A 17,028-nucleotide genomic window follows, 5' to 3' on the forward strand; every position below is an offset into this window, starting at 1 on the left:
GAAGATGATGTCACTACCGTGCCACTAGGTCCATGCAGAAGATGCCATCCCATATGTTGCCAGAGAGAAGTTCCTATGGTACTTATCCATGGGCTGGTGAGGACAAAGGCACTGTGGCCTAACCAAATGGGATACCTGTGAACCTAGAGGTTGATGAACTCCGCCAGAAGATGCCAAACCTGAGGGTTGCTGGCTTGATTCCAGGACAGAGCAAATTCACAAGGAAGGGACTGCACCACTGTTGCAGTGGGTCACAGGTATGGTACTTAATGGAAGAATATGTCACCTGGCACTCCACTGCAACATGAGCCGTGGTCACTTCAATCTGCACGCTACGACTCCGCGCTGCACCGCTGCCATGAGGAATTGAGGAGTTAAAACACAATGTATTACTCTGTTTGTTTAAAGGGTATTACGTGTTAATAAATGATTGGTAGTGTAACTACCAATGTTTCACCCACACCTCACCCTCTGAGCCAAGGAAAGAACACAATCCATTGTGTCACTTTCCCTCCTGCTATCCCTGACAAAATAATGACCTTTGCTCCCCTGTGTCACTGACACTTAATATCTAGTGTCACAAAGCCCCGATCTGCTACATTTTTGTACTGGCTCAGTATTTAGGAAACCAAAACATTCGCATCATTGAAGCCAAACATACTGCTGAATTGTTTCTTCCCTTTCACATCAACAAAATCTAATAGCAGTTGACTTTTCCTTTTTTCTGACAGTTCCAACGTACAACAGCGTTTTTGCCTTCAAATAGTCGATGAGGTCAAAACCAGAAAACCAGTTTCAGCAGTGATATTGTGACCAACAGGTTTAGCCATTCTCTTGGCAATTTCACTTGGCTTGTTGCTGGCACAGAAAGGACCTGCAGCCTATAATCCAACACAGATCTCCATGTTCACTCTGTGTATCACGTTAGCATCAACAAGAGCAAAATGTATTAATCCATATTTGTTTGGTTTTGATAGTATGCATCGAAAAACATATCTACCTGGAAGCATTTCATCTATTGTGACGTTGTCCTCTTCACAATGGCCTTTTTTTAGAATTTTCTAAGAACTTCATGAACAGGAGCCAGTTGGTCGAATTCTTTCCATTGGGCTCTGGTAAACCAATTCGAATTTTTCAATGCTGTCACCTTCAGTTCCCCAAAGTTCCAGCAGATTTTGATGATTTCCTCTGTATCCACCTTCTACGTAAAACAAGTCAATAAAATACCTTAGTTCAGTCGATCCCCCCCCCCCCCCCCCCCTCTCTCTCTCTCTAGAGAAACAATCCATGTGATAGTGTTAGTGTCAATGTATTGGTTTCTGTATTTCATGATTGTGTTGTCAGTGACTAAATTATTCCAATATTCAACAGCACTTCTAGCATTCTTAGCATTTCCTGTGACTCCAGGAAGGTGGCAATGTGAGATCCCATGCAATGTCTTCTTCCAGGTCTCTTTTTGACCCACGTGGTCTTCTCTCTTCCAAAATTGAAGTTTCTTGTTTTTATTGTCTCTTCTTTCTTCATCTTCAGCAGTGTCCTCATCATCTTACTCTGTTACAGCACCACCTCCACGTTCTTCCACCTCACCTTGTGAATCAACGTCACTCTGATCACCGAGATCAAAAGACAGCAATGAAGGGTTAAGCTTCAGCCTACTCTTCATCAAAACTAAATTGTGATCCAAGTCTATATCTGCTCCTTAGTATGCCTTACAATACAATATCTGACTTCAGAATCTCTGTCTGACCATCATGTAAACCAAATGGAACCTTCCTGTATCTCCATGCCTTTTCCAAGGGCACTTCCTCCTCTTGTGATTTTTGAACAGAGTATTTACTTTTACTAACTGAAACTTACTGCAGAACTCAAATAGTCTATTCTCTACATCTACATCTACATCATTAGTCTGCAATTCACATTTAAGTGCTTGGCAGAGGGTTCATCGAACCACAATCATACTATCTCTCTACCATTCCACTCCCGAACAGCGCGCGGGAAAAACCAACACCTAAACCTTCTGTTCGAGCTCTGAATTCTCTTATTTTATTTTGATGATCATTCCTACCTATCTAGGTTGGGCTCAACAAAATATTTTCGCATTCGGAAGAGAAAGTTGGTGACTGAAATTTCGTAAATAGATCTTGCCGTGACGAAAAAGTCTTTGCTTTAATGACTTCCATCCCAACTCATGTATCATATCTGCCACAATCTCTCCCCTATTACGTGATAATACAAAATGAGCTGCCTTTTTTGGCACCCTTTTGATGTCCTCCGTCAATCCCACCTGGTAAGGATCCCACACCACGCAGCAATATTCTAACAGAGGACGAACGAGTGTAGTGTAAGCTGTCTCTTTAGTGGACTTGTTGCATCTTCTAAGTGTCCCGCCAATGAAACGCAACCTTTGGCTCGCCTTCCCCACAATATTATCTATGTGGTCTTTCCAACTGAAGTTGTTCGTAATTTTAACACCCAGGTACTTAGTTGAATTGACAGCCTTGAGAATTGTACTATTTATCGAGTAGTCGAATTCCAACGGATTTCTTTTCGAACTCATGTGGATCACCTCACATTTTTCGTTATTTAGCGTCAACTGCCACCTGCCACACCACACAGCAATCTTTTCTAAATCGCTTTGCAACTGATACTGGTCTTCGGATGACCTTACTAGACAGTAAATTACAGCATCATCTGCGAACAACCTAAGAGAACTGCTCAGATTGTCACCCAGGTCATTTATATAGATCAGGAACAGCAGAGGTCCAGGACGCTTCCGTGGGGAACACCTGATATCACTTCAGTTTTACTTGATGATTTGCCGTCTATTACTATGAACTGCGACCTTCCTGACATGCCCATATTCTCCTGTAACTCTTTCTTGTATTCCTTTCCCTACTACTGCATTCAAATCCCTCACAATTCTTAGGTTATACCTCCCACTACATTCTGAATCACCCATTCAGTATTACCTTAATCTTTCTTTAGCTCTTCATCTTCTACTTGTGACGTCGGTATATATATCTGAAGTACTGTTGGTGGCATTCTTTTGTAGTCAGTTATAATGAGGACAACCCTATAACAGTACTGTTTGCAGTAACTCATTCTCTGTCCTACTTTCCTATCCATAACAAATCCTACTTCTGTTACACCATTTTCTGCTGCTATTGATATTACTCTATATTTGTCTGACCAGAAATCCTTATCTTCTTTCCATTTCATGTCACTGAGACTGAGTCTTTGCATTTCCATTTTAGATTTTCCCTACCACATTCAAACTCCTGACATTCCACAGTCAGACTTGTAGCATGTTACATTTTCATTGGTTTCACAATCTTTCTCATGGTTGGCTTTTTTCCTGTGGATACAGTGTGTGTGTCTTTAACATAGTGATTTCCACTGTCTTCCGCTCCCTCATGTCATTGATCACTGCTGATTCTTCTGCCTTTTGGAGCAGTTTTTCACCCCAGTTGCAAGAGTTAGTTAGGTTCACGTTTCATGGATCATTTTGCACAACACATCGTAATGATGTGGAAAGAGTCATTTTACTTTCACAATGCAAATTCATTTGTACATGTGGTTACATTCAGAACATTTTTTTCCCTCCAAAAAGAAATATATATAATAGAGGGAAACATTCCACATAGGAAAAATATATCTAAAAACAAAGATGATGAGACTTACCAAACAAAAACGCTGGCAGGTCGATAGACACACAAACATACACACAAAATTCTAGCTTTCGCAACCAACGGCTGCTTCGTCAGGAAAGAGGGAAGGAGAGGGAAAGACGAAAGGATGTGGGTTTTAAGGGAGAGGGTAAGGAGTCATTCCAATCCCGGGAGCGGAAAGACTTACCTTAGGGGGGTAAAAAGGACGGGTATACACTCGCACACACACACATATCCATCCACACATGCTTTTTTCATATTTTATATATATATATATAAAAAATTAGAGGGAAACATTACCCGTGGGAAAAATTATATATAAAAACAAAGATGAGGTGACTTACCGAACGAAAGCGCTGGCAGGTCGATAGACACACAAACAAACACAAACATACACACAAAATTCAAGCTTTCGCAACAAACTGTTGCCTCATCAGGAAAGAGGGAAGGAGAGGGAAATACGAAAGGAAGTCGGTTTTAAGGGAGAGGGTAAGGAGTCATTCCAATCCCGGAAGCGGAAAGACTTACCTTAGGGGGAAAAAAGGACAGGTATACACTCGCACACACACACACACACACACACACACACATATCCATCCACACATACAGACACAAGCCTGTTGTAGATTATTTATACTGAATGTCACAAAGGAATAAATACGCTGTGAAGCAGTAGGCAGACCACCCAACTCTACAGACGTCTACAGGGGTGAGCACAATATATTATTCGTGCAGCTTGATTTTGCACAATGAAGACTTTCTTTCTTAAAGATGAGTTACCCCAGAACATTGTTCCATATTGCATTATTGAATGAAAACAGACAAAATAAGTCAACTTACTGATTTCTCTCCCAAGGATTTGCAATAATTTGAACTGCAAATGTGGCTGAACTAAGTTGTTTTAGGAGTTATTTATTATTTTCTCACCAATTTTTAAACTTGTTATTGGTGCAGTACTGCAGAAATTTTTTACTGAGGTGAGACCATACACAGAAAACCTACTGGACAGAAGATCATTTACATATATGAGGTACAATAGTGGACCTAAGATTGAATCTTGAGGAGCCCCATACGTGATTTCTCCCCAGTCAGCATTATGTCCCCAGACTATATTGGAATCATACAAAACTTCAATTTATCTAGGAGAATACTGTGATTCAGACAGTCAAATGCCTGTGACACACTGTAAAAAATACCAACCAGAACTATTTTATTATTTAATGCTTGTACAATCTGGTGAGCGAACATGTTTGTAAATGGCATTATCAGTACAGCAATCTTCTGAACCCAAAATGTGATTTGCTGAGGATATTATTGTTGCTAAGGTGAGATAGTACTCTAGAATACACCACCTTCTCAAAAATTTTGGAAAATGATGTCATTAGTGAAACAGGCTGATAATTATTGACTTGTCTCTTATCATTTTTCTTAAAGAAAGTTTTAACAATAGCACAGTTCAGATCTCTCAGGAAAAATGCCTTGAGCTAGTGACGCATTACATATTCGGGATAAGACCGGGCTTATCATACGGAAACAAATATTTAGTGCTCTACTGGAAACACCATCAAAACCAAATGAGCTTTTATTTTTGAGAGAATATTCAAATGTTCCAAACCCTTAATCATCAGTTTTTACTGGTCAGGCACACCAAGAAATAGAACGGAGGCAATTTCTTAGTCTTCTACTCAAAATTCAAGCAGTTCAACTTGTTGCAAACAGAATTAATCTTTGATACATAATTTTCCAGAGAAGAGCAATTTTGTAGTAATAATCATTCAATTTCAGATAACTCCTGATCCCTATGAATATACACTTTAGCAGTTAAGTGATACTGTATGTCTACTTACTTCAGTATAGGAAATTTAATCAATTACCATTTAATAATCGATAAATTTGACTACATATACATACCTCTTTCAAATGCTTATCCCATAGTGAGTATGTCAATCACAATATTTTACCTCAAATAAGAACCAAGTAACAATTACATAAATGTAAAGCAGTGACAAAGATTCACTTACCCAAACCATTTATTATGTAAACATAACTGTATTCCGTTCTTTAAAATTAGAAAATTAGCTATTTATCTTCAGGGAAATTAACATGAGCTTCAACAGAAAGATCATAATTAACTTACCAACATTCTTAAGAGCCAGTAATTGGGTTTCAGATACATTCCGAGTCATATGAGGTATTTGGCAGACATCTAAATAAATTCCCGGTGTGTGCCCTCTTGAATTTGTTGACAAAACTTTGCTTTTTTTGCGTTCAAGTTTTCCTTGTATGTATGGTATGGGTGGTAAGTTTGCAACTTCAACAGCGACCATAAAAGCTTCACATATAGCTTTTAAAGATTCTGAAACAGGAAATTTGTCAGTTGTACCATTGAATATATACATACAAAAATTGTAATCCGTAAATTCCATTGATGAAACAACTAACATAATTTATTGGCTTCATGTGACATGTCCTTTCCAAACTTCCTGGAAGTTAGTGTTGAAGGACAGGTGTTACTAGCTGCTCTTGTGACAATGAATCTTTTAACACAAAAACTGGTGATGTGATGTTAACAAGGATTACTGCGTGTGCTTCAGCAACTTAGGCTTGTTGATAATTGGAGATAGCATCTCCTTAAAGTCTGATGATGGACACAAACACTTTATTAATTTTTTTCTGTTATTTCTAAAGACATACTTCACCTCGCTCTATAAAAATTTAATAACAACAATGAGGTGTAGCCCCCTCTCTGCTATCTTGTGAAGTCAATAATCTTTGTCGACCTAATTTTTAGTGCAGTTTACTACTGTCATTGGGTATCTGTGTATTCCTATAGCCACAGGTATTCTAGATGCTTTCTCAGTGCTCAAACATAGTCAGAGGCAGTGCAGCATCCAGTTGGCCTTTCTGGGCACCCACATTGATAGTTTTCTTTTGGACACTGGGCTCTGAGCCAGGTGGAGCCAAACGGAGAAGTAGTAATTAGAGTACAAGTCATCAACTAACTCCTACTGAGAGTAGCTGCAAGAAGAGAACGGCATAACAAGGGTCTAGTCATGAGGAATGTCCCAAATGCCCCCTTGGAGATGATTTCATGAAACTTACGATAGTTCAATTGAGAAGTACATGGTCTCAGAGTAATATACAATTTTCTGTAATATATCTGTGTCACTACAATTATTATGAGGCAACCAGTGTCAACCACTATATGCAATCATCTTCAAGCCTGATTACAAAACAAACAAAATGAAAATTATCGGTCAAAGCCAATGGATTACAAAATTAACCAGACAATAGTATAAGTAATATAATACAGAATAATTACCTCAGCAATTATTCATAGTTGCTTCGTTAAGATAGGCAAAGATCTGACTAAGACTCTTCAGAGGAAATTCAACAACAAATTACAAAATACTTCATTTCCCTTTTTCTGAAAAACTGAAGTTCACTATGAAGTGAAGGAACCTGGAAATTCCTGAATTAATTACTCAAGGTTGCGGAAGAGCAGGAGCTTGTGCTATGCCACATTGAGAATGCACAACCACTTTTTTTTAATCATTTTTGCTTATTGAATTACTATCCAGGAACAGTTTTAATATCCAAGGAAATGTAAAAACGAATGCCAGTTAAAGTTTTCTAATACAGCAGAGTCCTGCTAATCCGAACCCTGGTAATCTGAACATGAAAAATGTTAGTCTACGTATGGAAAACTGTGGGGTAAACTGCCATACATGCACACTACTTTAATTTACACAGTACAATAAACATGTATTAGAAAAATTGGCAAGGAAACATTAGGTTTAAACAATGCATAACAGTGAAAGAAAAGCTGTCAAACTTACTAAATACAGCGGATATTTTATCCCTATTTTTAGATGACAAAAACTCAGTCATTGTTTTTTGGCATAATGAAGACAGTCTGTTATATGATGCATAGTTGTGCCATCATCTCATAAATATCAAATTAGTGGGTGTAGCAGTGGGCTTTTGCTCCAAATAAAGTAGCGCGACGTCAAGGGCTTCTGCTGCGTCACTGTGTGGCACCAGTTCTCCTTTGTCGCTTTCAGGCTCATTGTCACTACTGTCACAGCAGTCCACTTCTTCCTGGTCTTGAGCCAAAGCAGTGACTAAATCAGCACCAGTAAGTTTCTCCACACAGGCCCCATCCACTGCCATCCACTCATCTATGTCTCCTTCACTAGCTTCTTCATATCCAGGGATTGTCTGTATCATTTGTAGTAGATTTTCCTCTTCCTTTTCAACTAGGTTGTCCTGAAATTCAAGAGATGTTCACAGCTTTCTCCACGATTTTCTCAGAGTATTTTCTGAAATATTCTGCCATGCCTCAGCGGCCCAATAAACAACATTCTTCAAATTGGTCTTATTTTTGTCCACTAAAGGAATGCTATCATCTTGGATCAGCATTCTTAAAAATTGTTTTCTGTAAATCAGTTTTAATGTTTGCAGTATGCCCTGGTCCATCAGCTGTAGAAGTGGTGTAACATTTCCGTGGCAAAAACTTCGCCACAATTTCTCCATCACATAATTCCTCAGTGCTGGGGTGAGATGCTGCGTTATCAATCAAATGATTGCACAGGGAAACAAATGATTTTCCTCAGAAATCTGTCGAACAGAGGGAACAAAGTAGCCGTGAAACCATTCTTTGAACAGCTTACCATCCATCCATGCTTTCTTCTGGTTGCGATAACATACGAGCAGGGGCTTCATGTTGCAGTTTTTAAAAGCTCTGGGCGTAGCAGATTTGCTGATCAGCATTCAAGGCAGCTCGTGATTACCAGCAGTGTTGCTGCATGCTAATAAAGTCACACGATCTTTGCACATTTCAAAACCAGGATCATGGTCTTCTGCTTTCAATGCCAGGGTTCTTCTTGGCAATGCCCTAAAATTAAGGCCAGTCTCGTCAGCGTTATAAATTTGTTGAGGAGAATACTTTCACACTCTTATTTTTTCAAACTCATCACGTATTCCTTCGCTGCATCACAGTCAGAAGAAAGCTTCTCTATAGTAATTGTTGGCTGACAGATTCCATGACGTCTTTTGAATCTGTCCAACCAATCCGTACTCACACTAAAAGACTCATCACCATTCATTAACTTGTTCAGGTTAACAGCCTTCTCCTGAACCAGTGCTCCACTCAAAGGAGTTCCCCTTTCTCTTACCTGCGTAAACCAAAGGAAAAGACCTTCATCTACTTTATCGTACTGGGACTGTTTCAAAGTCTGCCGAATTTTGAGTGTTTATCAAGAAGACGTTGCACAGGACTGTTCAAGCTTCACTCGGTTCTTCTTCCAATTACAAATGGTTGCTTTACCAACACCCAGTTCCGTTGCCAGTTTAGATACATTCTCACCATTGTCTATCCACTTCAAAGCATTCAGTTTTTCTTTGAGAGTTAACGATGTATGTTTCCGTTTACTCATAATGAAAATGCATACACCACTACACCTGAATAAGTACAATACAACTGTTATGTGTGCCAGCGATCGATAGCTAACATAACCAAGCACTTTGCAAGCCAACTGGCAGTGCACTGACCTCAGACACTACAAAGGTCTCAACAATGCACAACAACGAGGGCAGGGAGTGAGAGTGAGCCATTGGTTCCACACTTATTCCCATTTGTTACTATGGTATACCTACTTATCTGCTTGGTATACTTCATTCTATAAACTCGTCACCATAATTCTGGCTAATCCAAACAAATCAGTAATCTGAACAAGATCCAGTTCCGTATTGTAACTTTCGTAAAATCGAGATGAAGTATGCTCATCTGCGGAACTGCTGCGGAGTGCTACAACCTGCCACCCCACAATCTAGTGAGGTTACAACCTATCATCTGACGTAGCCATTGAGAATGTAACTGAGGGGCTTCAAAAACAATATTTAAATCATTAAAAGGAATAGTGGCACTTATTAACAACTTGAATTCACAGCATTGAAGTTCCATAATAACATTTATTTAATACTTGGTTATGAACTGGCTTTCAGCCTCTTAGACCTTCATCAGATAACTTAATACTAAACAGATAGTCTACATAACTTAGCAAGAATTCATAGCTGTACAAAGATATGTGACTTTTTATGGCTGTATCAAAACAAAACACAAGCAGAACGTAATACCTAAAGAGACTGAACAAAAAAAATCTTATATTATGGTATATTCAAATATTAAATTTATGTGAATGTATAAGCCAAATATGTTGTGCATGTAAGTAATGGTACAAGCTACTATGTCAGACTGGTGAATGTGATGAACAGGCTCAAGAACGGTGGGTGGATAATTGGGGGCGGGGTGGGGGGGATTCTATGGAACATAAGACATGGAACAGTTAAAACATAAATAGCTGTTCCATGCTCACATTCCATGGACTTCTTTCTCCTCTCCTCCTCCCTTTTTTTTCTGGCCTGTTCATCACATTCACCAGTTTGTCTACATGACATAGTAGCCTGTCCCATTACTCACTTGTATAACACATTTGGTTCATACAGTCACATACACTCCTGGAAATGGAAAAAAGAACACATTGACACCGGTGTGTCAGACCCACCATACTTGCTCCGGACACTGCGAGAGGGCTGTACAAGCAATGATCACACGCACGACACAGTGGACACACCAGGAACCGCGGTGTTGGCCGTCGAATGGCGCTAGCTGCGCAGCATTTGTGCACCGCCGCCGTCAGTGTCAGCCAGTTTGCCGTGGCATACGGAGCTCCATCGCAGTCTTTAACACTGGTAGCATGCCGCGACAGCGTGGATGTGAACCGTATGTGCAGTTGACGGACTTTGAGCGAGGGCGTATAGTGGGCATGCGGGAGGCCGGGTGGACGTACCGCCGAATTGCTCAACACGTGGGGCGTGAGGTCTCCACAGTACATCGATGTTGTCGCCAGTGGTCGGCGGAAGGTGCACGTGCCCGTCGACCTGGGACCGGACCGCAGCGACGCACGGATGCACGCCAAGACCGTAGGATCATACGCAGTGCCGTAGGGGACCGCACCGCCACTTCCCAGCAAATTAGGGACACTGTTGCTCCTGGGGTATCGGCGAGGACCATTCGCAACCGTCTCCATGAAGCTGGGCTACGGTCCCGCACACCGTTAGGCCGTCTTCCGCTCACGCCCCAACATCGTGCAGCCCGCCTCCAGTGGTGTCGCGACAGGCGTGAATGGAGGGACGAATGGAGACGTGTCGTCTTCAGCGATGAGAGTCGCTTCTGCCTTGGTGCCAATGATGGTCGTATGCGTGTTTGGCGCCGTGCAGGTGAGCGCCACAATCAGGACTGCATACGACCGAGGCACACAGGGCCAACACCCGGCATCATGGTGTGGGGAGCGATCTCCTACACTGGCCGTACACCACTGGTGATCGTCGAGGGGACACTGAATAGTGCACGGTACATCCAAACCGTCATCGAACCCATCGTTCTACCATTCCTAGACCGGCAAGGGAACTTGCTGTTCCAACAGGACAATGCACGTCCGCATGTATCCCGTGCCACCCAACGTGCTCTAGAAGGTGTAAGTCAACTACCCTGGCCAGCAAGATCTCCGGATCTGTCCCCCATTGAGCATGTTTGGGACTGGATGAAGCGTCGTCTCACGCGGTCTGCATGTCCAGCACGAACGCTCGTCCAACTGAGGCGCCAGGTGGAAATGGCATGGCAAGCCGTTCCACAGGACTACATCCAGCATCTCTACGATCGTCTCCATGGGAGAATAGCAGCCTGCATTGCTGCGAAAGGTGGATATACACTGTACTAGTGCCGACATTGTGCATGCTCTGTTGCCTGTGTCTATGTGCCTGTGGTTCTGTCAGTGTGATCATGTGATGTATCTGACCCCAGGAATGTGTCAATAAAGTTTCCCCTTCCTGGGACAATGAATTCACGGTGTTCTTATTTCAATTTCCAGGAGTGTAATTTTAATATTTGAAAATACTGTAATATAAGTATATTTGTTCAGAGGCTCTTTAAGTATAATATTATGCTTGTGTTTTGTATCTACACTGGAGTCCAAAATTAAAGCAACAAACAGAAATCTTGCAAGATTGCATTTATTTTGCAAAAAAAGTATAATCAGGTGATAGCAAAGTAGAAACAATATAAAGATTACAGAACATAAACAACTGCAACATGCATAACAGGGCATGCTATGAATGATGTTATCAATCTCATGTTAGCACAATAACACCTATTCTTCCTGCATTGCTGCTCACACGTCTTGGAGAGTGATGGGTGGATGCTCACGTGATGCAACCTGTGTCCCTAGTGTATCCAACATGGTCTATGGCATTCAAATTGGGAGAGTGAGCAGGGCAAACTATGCTTGCAATATCTTCCATTCCAAGAAAACATCAACCATGCATGCTCTATGAGGTAGAGCATTATTGTTCAGCAATACAAAGTCTGGGCCCACAGCACCTCGCAACAACCACACAAGATGTCCCAAGATCTCGTCAAGATACCTGACAGTAGTTAAACCTTGACAATTTAAACATGCAATTTCATGAAGAGGTGTTCGAGTGATCAACATAGTCCCTGCTCACACCATTAGGGATCACCCTCAATATCAATCTCTTTCCACAATGGTTGGGCTCCAAAATCATGTTTCACATTCCCCCCAAATGCGAATCCATTGAGAATCGCTGTTCAGACAAAATCGGGACTCATATGTGAAAAGAACACTGACCCACTGTTCGTACATCCAGATGGCATGTTGATGGCTCCACTCTAGATGTTCCCTTCAGTGAAGATGAATCAAAAATACACATACAGCAGGTCTCTGACAATAAAGGCCACTCTGCCGAAGCGTTCTGTACACCATTTGCCTTGCTACAACACATCCAGTGTATGTTGCGAAGTCAGACGGCAGTTGCCTTGCAGTACTAAGGCCATACCATTGTGCCCTTACAGCCAAATAAAAGATCTCCCTTTTTGATGTTACACATTGTCGGCCCTGCCCTGGTCATTGGTATACAGTTTAAATCTCTATAAACTGTCACCACATCCAAAAAATTAACAGGATGATTTACATTAAGCCATCAGGCTACATCAAATTGCAACTATCCCGTTTCCATTCTTTCCATGGCCCACCACCGCACAAAGCTTGGTAGGCGTCTTCTCTGTGCCATACTGCATCATCTGTGACAGTGTACACAGCAATTCTTGATGTGGGACTACCCAGGAAACACTATACCGTTTGACAGGTGCCCTGACATCATCACTGGTGTGGTTGTCCACGCAGAACATGATCATACAGACACCTGTTGACAGTTTGTATTATTGTATCATAATTAGACACAGGATGGGGAAACAGTGGTTCGCTGCTTTAATTTTGGACACCTGTGTACGTAGTCATAAAATGTCACACACATTTGTACAACAATCTTCGTACACCTATGAATTCTCACTGAAATTGTATGGACTATCTGTTTAGATTTAAGTTATCTGATGATGCCCTAAGAGGCCAAAAGCCAGTTCATAACAAACTAATAAATAAATATTGTTGTGGAACATTAATATTGTGTATTCAAGTTGTTAATATATCTATGTTCCAGCAAGAACCAATGAAATATTCCATAAATAGTGAGACTGTTCACTGGTCAAAATTAATGGTTCCAATCTGTTTCAACATGGTCTCGATAGGCAGCACCATTTCAACCAAATGAGAAGTCAGTTCAAGTTGTGAAGGAATAGTCTTAGGTAAGACAGTTGTCGGAAGAGAGCTGTTGAGTGTGGTAAGTCATAATTGGAAGAGACTACTGATGATATATATTGTTTCACTTATTCTTCCAAGATAAATTTTTGAGGATCTGCTTTTTAGTTTCAATGTTGACAAAGTTAGGATTCACCTAACAATTCATGTGGTGCGGGGAGATTTTTAGTAGTGAGTATATATTTAATGGCCTTGTGTAATTATTTACTGGTACAGAAGTATGTTTATGGGCTATGTGAAACAAGAGTTAAGGTGCGCGATTTGTATAGTTGAGGGATGAGAACATGCTGGAATCTGTATTCTTTCATGGTGTATTGCTAGTGGTTTTGGAAACACATTAACAGTTAACTGACTTGTAGCTACTTTCATTACTGTGCGGCACACACTAAGGATTGCGTAGTTGCTGTTTTGTCGTTGCATGTAGATGGATTTTTGGCCCTTTTACTATGTAATGACTCAAGTGCATTATATTCAAGGTGACAGAGCCTAGCAATTGATAGCAGAAAGTTATGTCATTCCTACAGTACAAATTTGCCTGTGAGTTGGGAAAAACTTGCCCTGACATTCTTAAAGAGAGACCATGACTTTTAAGGAACCACCATTGAAGGTAGTTGCACAGAAGAGCTATTATCTCAGAATAAAAATTTAGAGTGGCCATTTCAACTATGGACGTTCAGTGGGCTACGTATCGGCAGCATTTGAAGAGGTTTTAATTTTGTTCAGATTCTTTAATTGTCAGAACAAAACTGGTGGTGACACCTAGGTCTTTTTGTTTCTTATTTTTGTTGATAATTATAATGTCTGTCACGTGAGACTTAGAATTTTGTTGGTGCTTATACATTTTCAATGATCTGGCTGTCCAGAAATAAAAAGTAAATAAAATAAAGATACGATACTCACAGCTGAGTTCCCAACTTACAATTGAAATAAATTGCCCTCCAGTGACATTTTACTAAACTAAGACTAAAGATAACAGAAAATTAATCGTTTGAAAGGTTCTTTTTTAAGTGAAATGAAGGATTGCACTCTCTAAGAAAGAAAAAGCACCATAAAGGAGTTATGCAAACTGATAAAAAATTGATATTTATACAGTTACTGACAGAAAATGCAAAACTGTAAACTTTGGCCACCAATAGATGAATGAGTGATGCTGCAGTACAATTTCACGGCACAGCTGGTAAGGACAGTAAACAGAGGATGTATTGACACCAGGGGATAAAGTCTTTGTGAATTTCATTCAGTGTACTTACTTGGACAGTAACTATGCCTTGCAGACAAGTGTGTCAACAATACATGCAGATGTCTTCATATGAGAAGGGATGTACAAATGGAAAATTGTTCTACATTGGGATAGGAGGGATGCCATTATTTGACGATGTTCGCAGGAATGGGTAAAGCATTGCTGAACATAATATCAAGAATGAAGCGGTTGACCTAGAGAGACAACAGAATGTGAGCACCAAGCAATCATCATAGTAGTACTCAGAGCCCCAAATTCATCATTATCATCAATCTAACGTGCAACCGGTGCTTCAGTGACCACAAGGACCATTGAAGGGCGGCTCACAGAAAGGAGGCTGAGCTCATGGCACCCCTTGCACCAACTGCCACTGACCTCTGAACACCAACAAGCCCATCTGAAGGTGTGCCAGGCACTTTCTGCCTGGAGACTCATCGACAGGAGAAGAACTGTCTTCACTGATGAGTCCCGCTTTGAATTGAGCCCTGACAACCAGCAAAGACGTGTTTGGTGACACCTGCCGTACAGCCCGACAACCAGACGAGATGGTCTGAGCTACCATTTCACCATAGCAAGACCCCTCTGGTTGTCATCTCCAGCACCCTTATAGCACAGAGGGGTGATGACAATATTCAGTGCCCCATTTTATTGCCCTTTTTAGCAAGATAATGCCTATCCTCACATGGTGACAGTCTCTGCTGCTTGTCTTTGTCCTTGACAAACCCTACCTTTGCCAGCTAGGTCATTGGATCTCTCTGCAATTAAGAACATTTGGAAGATTATGGGCAGGGCCCTCCAACCAGTTCAGGATTCTGATGGTCTAACATGTGAATTGGACAGAATCTGGCATAATATCCCCCAGTAGGATATCCAACAACTCTATCAATCAATACCAACCTGAATACCTGCTTGTATAAGGGCCAGAGGTGGACCAATGCACATGTTCAATTTGTGAAGCTGTTTCTCTTGAATAAATCATCCAATTTTTCTGAAATGTAATCTGTACATGTACATCACATCTACTGATTTCCATCCCATTCAGATAATTTCTTCATGGTGTATCATTTGTTTTATTTTTTAGTCATTGCAGTAAATTTAACACACAGAATTTTAGTTACATTATGACTATCCAGTTTAAAAAGAGAAATAAAAACAATTTTTAAAGAGCATTACTTGAGAATCAAAGATACATTTATTCTGATTAGATTATAAATATTACAAAACTAATTGGATTTTGCAAAAAGACAAAAAGCAAAGGAAATCAGATTTATTATCATAAAAGAAAAATAAAGGGAAGCAAGTGTTAGCAGCAAAATGTGTCACTGAATTGGCATTTAACTTAATCTCTGTGATGCTCTAATAAATTTTACACAACAGAAGAGCATAATCTTTGCCCCAGAAATTTCATTAATAAAAAGGTAACAAAAGTAGTTTTTTCCTACAGATGTTCACCCGATATCAATGAGAGAAGGGTTTTACTTTTAAAATCCTTTCTGATGTTAATTTTTAATGGGCTCAGTCTTAATAGATTTTTCATAATATACTGGTACTAGTCTGTGAAATATAGTTTGTGTTGTGCCATGAGTTTTAGAAGCATTTATGTTAGCTACAAAAGTTAAAAAAACTTAATTACATCTGTGAAAGTATTTTAAAACAGCCAATTTCTGTTAACAGCATTTACTTCTGAATACTATTATCACTCTTACTAAATTAACAATATTATGAAAAGAATTGATTGCTACTCACCACTCAGATAACACGTTTAGTTGCAGATAGGCACAACAAAAATGCAGATAAACATTAAGCTTTTGGATTTTCTGAAGGAGGTTTTCGCTAAAAGCTCAATGTGTAACAATCTTTTCACAGTGCTTGTTTGCTACTCAACACGTCGTTGTTATGGTTAGTAACACTCTATCCTTTTAATAATATTGCTGATATTCCAACCTTGACTTTCCATTCAGAACTAACGAATATTTGTGAGAGTACATCTCAGATGTGTTAAAACTAAAATTGGTTATACACATACTAAATATTTTGTGCTGAGAAATCTGTATTTGGGTTCAATAGCAAACAAGGACTAGTAAAACTAAAGGGTACTGTTAACAGGCACACTAAGTGTCAGCCATACAGTGGCAGTCAAACTTATCATGCTTATTTATACAGTGTTATCAAGTTAAACTGTTAATCATACTTGCTTATAAAGTGGCTCAGTGCAGCCTCCTACTTTTCTTTCATTATATTTAAGTTAATGGTAAAACATGTAATTATAAAGCTGTACTACATTGCAGGCACCCTTCTCAGTATTTTTGTAACAGACTTGTAGTCTAGGTTTTTTCAATGAATTTATTGCATTTTGCAAAACAAACTATTTGTCAATGAGATTCCT

General features: G+C 40.1%; 1 protein-coding gene across 1 annotated transcript in view; it reads right to left on the reverse strand.

Annotated features, from left to right (window-relative positions):
• LOC126474913 (phosphatidylinositide phosphatase SAC2) overlaps window positions 1-17,028 on the reverse strand; it is a 373,240-nt gene that overhangs the window by 24,188 nt on the left and 332,024 nt on the right. The window contains exon 14 of the mRNA XM_050102409.1: window positions 5,806-6,024. Within this exon, the coding sequence (XP_049958366.1) occupies window positions 5,806-6,024 (219 nt within the window). The remainder of the gene's footprint in view (window positions 1-5,805; window positions 6,025-17,028) is intronic.

The sequence above is a fragment of the Schistocerca serialis genome, chromosome 4 (genome assembly GCF_023864345.2).
Source record: "Schistocerca serialis cubense isolate TAMUIC-IGC-003099 chromosome 4, iqSchSeri2.2, whole genome shotgun sequence".
Lineage (NCBI taxonomy): Eukaryota > Metazoa > Arthropoda > Insecta > Orthoptera > Acrididae > Schistocerca > Schistocerca serialis.